This window comes from Notothenia coriiceps, unplaced genomic scaffold (assembly GCF_000735185.1).
Source record: "Notothenia coriiceps isolate Sejong01 unplaced genomic scaffold, NC01 NC01_scaffold00037250, whole genome shotgun sequence".
Classification (NCBI taxonomy): Eukaryota; Metazoa; Chordata; class Actinopteri; order Perciformes; family Nototheniidae; genus Notothenia; species Notothenia coriiceps.
The window spans coordinates 2,322,925-2,333,690 of NW_011369951.1; the positions used below are offsets into that span (position 1 = coordinate 2,322,925).

General features: G+C 40.0%; 1 protein-coding gene across 1 annotated transcript in view; it reads left to right on the forward strand.

The window, feature by feature from the left end:
* The window catches only part of LOC104967177 (acetylcholinesterase collagenic tail peptide-like), an 11,978-nt gene extending 3,008 nt beyond the window's left edge, over positions 1-8,970 (forward strand). The window contains exons 6-7 of the mRNA XM_010796592.1: positions 8,212-8,436; positions 8,932-8,970. Of these exons, the coding sequence (XP_010794894.1) occupies positions 8,212-8,436; positions 8,932-8,970 (264 nt within the window). The remainder of the gene's footprint in view (positions 1-8,211; positions 8,437-8,931) is intronic.
* The last annotated feature ends 1,796 nt before the right edge of the window (positions 8,971-10,766 follow it).

A 10,766-nucleotide genomic window follows, 5' to 3' on the forward strand; every position in this document is an offset into this window, starting at 1 on the left:
CATTAAGAGGCCTGATATGTTTTGCGTGGACTTAGTGGCGTCGTCGCCGTATTGGTGAGAGGCCAGGTGAAAATGAAAACGCGCGATGGACCAGAGTGAGAAAAGGGCCGGAAGGTCGACAAAGGACGACCCTTGGGGCGCGAATTTCACCCCCAAGCGCCCTGCCGTATCTCGGTGAATTCAATTCCACAACCCAATCGAACATTGTTAGGAAATATCTAATCGGCGGTGGCAATAGTATTTGGCGTCGCAGCTTTTATCCCCTTTTTCGCGGCGCCGAATATCAGGCTTTTACATGCCATGACGACAAACACGTGTGAAAGTTTTTATATAACTAAGCTGTATTTTTTATTTTTATAGTCTACCCTCTGAATCTGACACTTCAAGGCGACGAGAGGGAGGGGAGTATGCTTGAGGGAGGTGCAGATAGCGCGGTACGCCACGCCGTGTTAGCCTGTCTTATAGAGAAGATGTGGTTATTCGAAGAACTGATCCATCGTCGAGGGAGGGTGAAAGGACAGGGTACAATACCCTGTGTTAGCGTTTACACAACCCACTGTAATTAGTTCCCCCCCCCCCCCCCCGGTGGTTATAGTCAGATATTATATACGATTGAAGGGTTTCAGGTAATTGTAGAGTTTAGGTTGGATATATAGGACATAGAACATGTTAATTCACTTGTTGTCAAATTGTAAAATTTCTGACTATAAGAGTGTATCAACAAAGAGAACAAATGAAAAACGGTATTTAGACCTAATATAACAAAAAATTGTCAAAAATAACTCAGTTAGAATTGTGATCGGTGTTTGTTTACTGAAGTTTAGGTGAGGTGAAGTCTCGTGAATAAATCTACAACATAATATTAGATATAGACTTATGACAACTTAATAAGATACAGGTATTTTATCGTCGACCAGATCGTTTCGCAGGACATACAGTATTTAATTTTACTCTTTCTGTATATGTCGAGACACAATCTACTATGTGTTATCACACTTTTATTATTAGTGTAGAGACTAGAGAGCGAACTTACATAGAGTAGTTTATTTTAGGCAGTCTTAATGCGACGACCGCACAGTGTGTTTACAGGAGCGATTGTTTCTTTGGAGAGCACTAGAATTTCGACACAATGGCGCATTCATGCAGCTGGACCTCTCGGTCAACTTGCACTTACTTTTATGAGATAGAGAGCAAAATTATGAGAACCCTTCCATTTGTGATAAAAATTGTGTTACAACCAACGCTTTCGAAAATAAAACTTCGTTGGCGATATGTTTCTCATACACATGATGGAGAAGAACCACATATAAATACACCGCGAATGGGAAATTTTTGGACAGCAGTGACGATGGTACAACTTGTGGTAACGACAGACATATCTTGTCAGACACCTAACTTTGTATTATAACCATTGCCTTTGTCGGTAAATAAAACTTTGTAGCCAAGTAGGTTAGTATTTGTATAAAAGATATGGAGAAAGGACACAGCTCTGTACGTCTATCCAATCACAAATAAAACTATAAAAAACTCCTATAAGTGAAGCTGAAAAACTAGATAAAGTAACATTAGTTAGAGAGGAATTAGCTAACCAAGGTACTTAGTTCATTTTTATACTAGTTAAAACAATTAGGCCGATGGAAATTTGGTGGTAAACTGTACAAGTAGTATGATTGTGACAAGCTCGCCTCTCGCCTCGACGGGACATATAATCCTCTTTCAGCAACAACTTTGTATATAACCAGCCTTTTCGAAAATAAAACTTTGAAACCAGAAGTAGGTTTAGTGTTTGTACTAAATATAGCAGAAACAGACACAGAGTCTGCCTCTCCACGTCCTTATGGCCAATCAAAATAAGAACTTATAAAAAAACTCTATAAAACCTATAAAGAAACTCCTATAAGTCGAGCTGAAGACAACTACGCAAAGAAATAAACGTAAACAGTAACATTTAGTTAGAGAGGAATTACTAGTTCATTCCTTATAGCTAGTAAGAAAAAATTACGGCCGATGGGAAATTGCCCGTTGGTAAGAAAACTGCACAAGAGTAGTATGATGGGTACAACTGGCTGTGACGACAGGGATTAGTAAGTCCCTTCTAGAACAACTTTGTATATAACCATCCTTTTCGGTAAAAATAAAACTTTGTAACCAAGTAGGGTTGGTAGTAGTTGTATTACAGGCAGATGGAGAAACAGACACAGATCTGTAATCCCCCGGGTCTATCCAATCACAAAAAACAGTAACTACCTCCATAAAACCTAATTAAAGCTTAATCGTCTGAACAATTCTTTACGAGATAAGATTCTCGTTTATCCATCCGTTTTCGAAAATAAAACTTGACACAAACAGAGCCCTGTATAAAACCCATAGAAACTCTTATAAGTGACTGAAGGAATAGTGAAAAGTACACACTTAGTTAGAGAGCGCATATCAGCCTTACTAACCAACGGCGTACTGTGGTTTTTTTTTTTATACTACTGTAAGGAAGTTGGACAGAATGGAAAATTGGTTGCGTTAAACTGGGACAAAACTAAGATTTAGAATTAGAAAAGTAGACTTCCCGTAACAAGTGATGTTTTAATTGTGTTGTATATCAACGGATCACCAGACTGTGTAGCGTCTTATCACAACCCCAGAATAAAAGCAGAATAAAAAGGTTTTACAACACTGGGTATCAATTTGTTCAAGGGACAGCAGGACATAACATCGTTAAAGGATTAGAACCGTAGTCATCTATCTTGTACTCGTCCGCTTGGTTTACCGCGAGAGAGGATTTATGACAATCTTGTTATTTTTAGGTAGTTTTCCGTAGTCGTATAGTTGAGGGTCTTAGTTGACAGGAAGGGATTCATCGCGTCAAAAGTAAGTTTTTTAGATCACTTCAATTTCCGAAATACCCTTAATTAGACGTCTCTGTTATAATCCACTCGACAATCTCGTTTACAGTTAAAACGTCTTTCCGTTGACGTTAGTAATATTAACCTCCGCTATGCGTCTAAGTACTGTCAAAATTAATCTTGCCCTATTAGACCATCTTTTTGTAGGGGTCCGTCACTAAGATGATACACAGCCTGTAATACGTAGCGGTGACTACCGTTCAACAGACCTGACGTATTATAAGTCGACTTTCCTTAAACTGTGAACGTCCTCATTTATTTAAAAAAAAAAAAGAAGCATCCCATAAAAAGGGCACTATCTGTGGAGGGAGAAAAAGGGCAGGGGCTCGAGCCCACTTTGAGGTCTATGTGTGCAGGTGCCTGCTAACCCAACACTAATCTAATATGTATGAGTCCTGCTGCAAAGCCTATGGAACAATATAATGGATCACTGGAAATGTGGCCAAGAAGGAAAGCCAGCTTTAGACCAGGTGGAATTTAGAAAAATAAATGATATGTACCAAATGCTCCACCTGTGCAATAATTCATGTTGCTCAGAAACAGTTTATTGTTCCTCACCTCAGATTAATGTTGGAAAATAACTAGCTGGTTGGCAAGCTAAGGTGAGATAATGCATTTTAAAGTATCATTCGTTCTTTTATATCTTGGCTCCCGAGTCCCTTTACACATTTAAAGAATGCAAGAAGGAAGCCTTTTTCCAGCTTGAAGTCGGGAGAAAAGTGGATATATTTCTACAGAATGACATCCAGATTTGTTTTGTATGACTGTATCTACACTAAAAAGCAATTTAAACTGATATGAATCTACTAACTTGTCCTTTACAAATGTGAGATTTCTATAGATATCTGTCTACAACTTTGTGCTATAAGTGCAATATATATATATGCCATTAATAACGGTGTAATTTAAACCTGGCTGCTAAACCCTTGTTACTGTTACAAGGTATGTATCTTGTATTTTGTAGATTGTGTAACTCGCTGCTGTTAAATACCGTCAAACTATGTGCAATATATACTTTATATACATATGCCATCTTTAATAACTGTAATATATACCGGGCTGCTAAATCCTAAGAACTGCTACAGGATTTGATTTGTTTTTGATCTGTATTTTTGAAAATTATGTAACTTTTTATCCTTTTTTTAGCATATTGTTGTTTATATTATAACTCACTACTTTTTTTAACGCATTTCAGATATGCAACACTAAGCTGTCTTTGGCTCTTTCCTGCTGTAACGCTGCACATTTCCCCTCTGTGGGACTAATAAAGGGATTCTGATTCTGATAAGGAGGTCTGAATAATTCCTAAATGTTGTTTGAACAGCACACATTTCTTTGAAAACCATCACAAGAATACTGTTGAAAAATTAGGACATGTTCCCAGAAACCACTGACTTTGACATGTGCTAACACTGAACTATTGAAATTGTGAAAGATTACATTTCTCACACTAATTACATTATAATTGAGACCTATGTGTCCTTGTTGTAGGTGTTTCAGACTGAACTCAATATCATTATCACACTTTCCTAATAATGAGATGAGAATCAAGGCATAGAGTATACACTTATTCACTGATACAAACTCACTGCAGTGATGTGTATGAGGATGGATGTAACTGATATTAAAGAACAGCCTTTCAACAGGGCTTTCCAATCCCTTTGTGATTCTAACTTCATTGTTTCCTCGCTTCAAATGGGGCGTATAAAAGGAAACAATTCAAAGTCACTGTCTAGGAGAGATTTCCTGATCCTTCTTTAGTGATTTGGCAGATAAAAGGAAACAAGTGGTGGGATTAAATATTCACGAAACCTTAAACGTGGACGCATATGTTTTATTGATTGAGAGCAGAGAACAATGGAGTCTCAGGTTTTTCTACTTTAAAAGCACTCTGAGAGTTAAATCGAACTTATACGCACTCCCAGCCGAAGCAGGGAAAGTGACGGAGTCGTCCCTCCAGAGCCATTCTCCTGCTACGCTACAAAGGCTAAGGTTAACACTTTGCTCGAGAGGCTAATGGAATGCATTGCAGCTCTCCACTTAGGGGCATGTAGCGCTCACCGTCAGGGGAGATATTATGGGGTTTGAAAAATGAATAGTGGGGCAAGGAGACTGTTTGTTTAGGGATCAAAGAGCCAAGACAAAAGAATAGGCGGATGACAAAGAGCCTTGCCAACATGGACGCCGGTTAAGTGTATTCGCTGAATGTCAGATGGAGCATTGTTCTTTAATGGACCTTGCGGGGGGAAGAAGTCGAGGCTTTTGTTTTCAGACCATTAAACGGGGCATAGGTCTACCTGAGCGGCTTCACAGGGGACCGCAAAGATACTAATGGTTACTTTGCGAGGGAAAATCCAAGAGGGGGAGATTCTCAGCAGGGGAATTCCTACAGTTTGGCGGATAAAGCTGCTCCTGAAGTTCTAATCCAACCACAAAGACTGGATGTATATGTTCAGGTCAATACAACAGTGGCGAACCGTCAGGGCCTTCAAGGTATTCAGAGAATACCCTGGAACACTCAGATAGAACAAACAAAAAATCGATTTAATTATATATATAAAATGTAAATACAATTAATAAATGTGTTGATCTGTAATATTACAGTGTAACGTTGATTTGTTTGTCCTTCTCGGACCATGCACTTCACATTTGAGTGTTAGAAAACAAATTCAACCAATCAGATCTTGTTCTGGGTCTCTGGGTAGAATATCCTTCAACCAAGGTATTCAACAAGGCATCCTTGATAGCATGCCCTGGCCCTTACATTGAATGAGAGTATATGTTTGGATTGACAGTTTGATCAACCAATCATATTTTGATTTGAAGCCAATGGGCGGTTCCAGGGTACTCTAGAAGGCCCGCTAGTTCACTGGCTCGAGACAGAGGATCTAGATAAATGACACGAAGCGATTAATTTGCCGTTTTATGGCGTTTAACGTTGAAGTGGCAAGTACAACAGGTGAAGATGAAGTTGTTGCGGAATTGTTGTCAGTACCCTTTTCAAGGCGACAATTCAGTATTAAGACGGACGTTATAACGGCGTGGGGGGGTGTGTGTCTACAGAAGGTCCAGTTGTGATGGACACGGTTCGGCACGGCAATAAAATTGTCCGCTGTTTAAATCAAGATCTCAGCGTCATATGTGCATCATTCCCAAATACTATGCTGAACAGTTTTCAAGTTGAACTGTTGTGGATGGATATAAGTTCTGGTTCTGGTGTGAAGATTCGCCATACATGATCCTGGTATCGAGCATTTCATTGCCAATGCTTGTGTATCCTTGGTTGGTGATGAGAAGCTTGTTTCAACTTAAGCTGTTCCGTGACCAGGCGAATAAGTGCTGCCTTCTTCACCCCGGACCTCAAGAGGGGATTTGGGTCCTGGGTTGAGTCATTAACTGGGCTGGATTGTGAGCTCTCACAGGGCATTGTTCTTGTTAGGGTGCGCCATGCGATGCCAGTTGTTGATTTTGTTTTTAATTTGGTGGGAGTTAGCGGGTATTCCTGTGAGGGCCGATGAGCTCCTGTGATTATTCCTAAATTGCTTCGGTCTGTGGAGCCGGAAGATCGTGATTGGTGTGATCCAAGGGTTTTTCCAGCCTGCTCTTTGTGTGCGCAGAGTCTTTACTCAAGATCCAGGTGTTACTCTCAGCCTGAACTGTGACTAAACATGTCTGATTGTGAGCCGCCCTTTTTGGGGTGTAGTCAGGTTGTGGTCGGATCTTCCTTCATCTGCTTTGAGGGAGGAATAGTTGCGGAGACAAAGGATGATACATATTTGTCTGATTTGTGATATAAGGCTTTGCTGGTTGAAGAATAAGATGGGTAGGTTTACACTTACGGGTTCTTTTTCCAGGAGGATTTGTTATTTAGAAGGCAGGAAGTGAGTTTCAGCTTGATGTGTTGAGTAACTTAGGTGATGATGTTTTGCAAAAGCACTTGTAAGTATTTTTGGGTAAAGAAAACGTATGACCGTGTTGAGGCGCCTGCTTTGATCAATCCAATAATTTAGATCAGGAGTGGGGAACCTTTTTCCTCTCAACGGCCATTTCAATTTTTTCAATATCCTCCGAGGGCCGTACAAATGATTGCCCTCTGCTTAAAAACACTCAAATCACAGCCCATTCATTTGGCCTTTCTTTCATGCTGTGCAAAGAAAAAGCAACCTCTCAATCCAGATATCTAACCATTTGTTCTTAAATGTTGAAGTTAAAAGCATCAATCTGGTGCACTTTGAGAGCAACATTAGGAGATCTATACATCTCTCAACACCCATATGAAACAGAACTGTAAGCAGATCTCTTTTTCTATATGGATATTTTACAAATCACTCCCCTTTTAAACTGTATTCTTGTCTTTTTACTGTCATATAGTATTCTGTACCTGTTTACTTTATTCTCTTATTTTTGTATAGCTATGATCATATAAAGATGTGCCTTTACCTCACTGGTTGTAGAAGCTTCTTATATTCGTTAGCATAGCTAGCTAACCAGATGCTAATAACAAGAAAGTTATTGACTGTATGATCAGTATGACAGATGAACAGATCGCCACTGGGCTTACAACTAAAGACACAGCCACGCAAAAACTGCGGCATGTGTACGGCTCCTTATGGATACTGCAATTTATGAAGTGCCAGAGCGGCGTTGTGGGGCTCTCCGTCAGCACTAAACCCCTGTCAGACGAGGCACACACCACGTGATGACACGTTAGGCTTGTGTTGTGTTCAAGGACCCTGACCTTGGCCAGGAAAAACAAGTACTCGCTTGTTTAATTTTTTTGCGATCTAGATTTATTTTTTCATCTGTTTATAAATTACCTCGAGGGCCGTTCCAAATGGTCTCGCGGGCCGTATACGGCCCGGGGGCCGGAGGTTCCCCACCCCTGCTATAGGGCGACCAGATGGCATTGAGCCCAGAGGAATAGGCTGTAACTCAATATATAGAGACACCCATTTGCTTCAATCTTCACAAGAATCACTCAAGCCATTCTGGAGTGGAATCCGAAACAATATTCAACTAATATGCATCACTGTGGACATCCACTGAATGGAATGTTATATTATTTTTTTCTCTTTTTTGGAGCAAAACTGTCTCAAATATAAATAAAACCTTTGGTGTTAATCTTGTTAAAACAGATGATTCTTGACTTCTCAACGGTTGTGTGTATTATCCTGTAATAGTAATGATATCAGAATAAAGTTTCCCCCTGCTTGCTGCTTAATATATTGTCAATTTATTTTCCTACTCTTTCCTTTACTCGGTTTGATTTCTCTCACATGGCCCCTTCCTCTCTCCCTCTTCCTATCCCCTACAGGTGCGGGAACATCCTCAGCGGGCTTCCAGGGTTCTGCTGGATATTGAGGCTGGTGCCCCAGTTATTCTCATCCCAGAGAGCTCATGCTCGCCGAGGGTCATTGTGGCCAACCTCGGCCAGCTGAGGGTGCAGAACAGCTTCCTGCCGGCAGGGGCTCATGGGACTTTCTCCCTCAGAGACAAGGTAGAGAAACTCACCATGGCCCATGCCTTTTTCCCTTCTCTGGTGAGTCACGCTGCCCGTGCATCCACCCCTGCAGCCCCGGCTGACCTTTCTCTCCCTTGCTTTTCTAATGGAACTGTATTCATTTATGCATTGAATGGTATTACCCACAATTTAACATGCAGGGTTACCAATTTATTTTTCATACCACATACCAGACTCCCTGAAAAGCTCAATGCCCTGCACAGAGAACCTTTTGCCATCTTATCATTTAGTAATAATGTAACTATCTGAATCTGGTCTGCAATGCTCAATGAATACAGCATAGCCTGACTCTTTGCTGTAACGTATGGTCCCATAACTAAACCTTGTCATTGTCTCTAATTGTCATTGTTCATATTTTTCCAAAAAGAGTCCAATATGTTGGCTATCATGTTAGTTTGCATAAAAGGACACTATAAAAGCACATAGCATATAGCACACCAATGGCACGGTTATGAGGAGCCTCCTTTTCAACAGAGGCAGTTCAAGGTTAAGTTCTCCATGTTTCCAATGCAGAATAATTGGCACCCGAGCCCAGCTGGCACAGAGAACTGAGAGCTGCATAGTTTGAAGACTACTCTCTGTGGAAATTAACCGGACATGCGTGTGAGATACTATTTATTATTCACCATACTTTCAATGACTACCTGCTGCCATTATACATTTTGAACGGGTGTCAGGTGTAAGTTGTCATGTCAGACTATCATAAGATAGATCACAGTGAAAAATATTATAAGCAGCCTACTTACTAATTCAAAGTATTAAAGGTGAGTAAAAACTATACCATACATATGCATGATGCTTTTTCAGCAATTTGGAGTTCTATATAATGTGAATCACATTGTTTTCCATTAAACTTCTCAAAGACAAGACAATAATAATGTTGGCACATCTCCAACTTAGTGATGACCCGAAGACCTCGCTGCTACCAGGCTCTAGTCGGTGGAAAAGGAAACTACCCCAACACTAGCTCCAGCAAAGCATACTGTGTTATTGGTGGGAGAAAACTAAACAGATTTTGTATTGGTCTTTCATATGCATCTTGTGTTTTTTGTCAAGAATTGTATACTGCATGCAAGCTCATACAAGGATCCATTCCATTACAAGGTACCTTGCATGCTTTTGGTTTGGGGTGAAAGGGGTTTTCCAAATAACTTACAATTTGTACCACTTACCAGAAACTATCCTAGTACCAAACTTCGGAAAACTGAGAGCATATGTTGATATTTACTTTTGGATCAGATTAAAAAGTTTACACTTCAACTTTGTGGGAGTATTTGGTTTAGAAATATAGTCTTTATTTCTTCTCCTCTGGTGAATCAGTTGCTAATGGTCTGGTGCTGCTTTGGTTGTCAGGGAATATGGTCCAGCTCTGGTTTACTGTTTTGATTTTATGGACATTTCGAGTGCCGCATGAATTGTTTAAAATAATACACCAACTTCCCAAAGGATTTGTTCTTATGAAAGCTTAACATGTGTCTTAAATATTGATCTATTTTTATTAAAAACTCTTGCTTTACTGATATGAGTGGAAGACTACGTATAATGTAAGTTTCTTAGCAGTGCACCCTATTAATGCGGTCATAAAACACAAAGTGAGAAAAGAGAGCTCTGCCTGGCTCCCATGGCGCACCAGCTGTATCAGGATGCTACGCTACAGGAACCTCCAGCATATGCCATGCTCGCTTCACAATACATGGGTGTGAAGTTAACCATTTTTAACAATATAATAATGTGTATGGCAGGCAGCGACAACAAACATTTCAAAATCCTAGTACACCACATCCTTCTCTCTTTTTGGACATCCTTGACTCTGCTCGCATAGAGGAGGCAAATCATTTAATGACAATTTAATAGATGTCAGTGAAATATGAGGTATTGAGCATCAGCTGCCATCGTTTTTAATGCCGCTCTGTCAGAAGAGCATAACAGTGTTTTGTATTTACTTTAAATTCAATTAATTAAACACAAGTAATATTCAGTTGAAATGTCTTCAAAGAATGCAGTTAGAACAGCGCTGCACAAGCGCTCCACCAACTGAAGCTCAGTTTTATTGTGCAGTTGATCTACTACAGTTTATGAAAAGAAAATGAATAGCTAATGTCCTGACATGGGCTGAAATTCCAGATGTGTCAACATCCCCTGGCAATTACTTTCAGAAGTTGGTGTATTGCTGTGATACTTGCTTTTAAAATGACACTGTCTCATGTTTTTGACTTTGCCCTCTTGAGAATGTCGCAGTGTTTGACTCTCTGGACCATAATGTTAAACATGCAAAAATAATAGTTCAAGTAATTCCTTTGTAGAGGTCGTCTCATTTTTAGGTTATAAACAGTGGAAAAGACTAACGG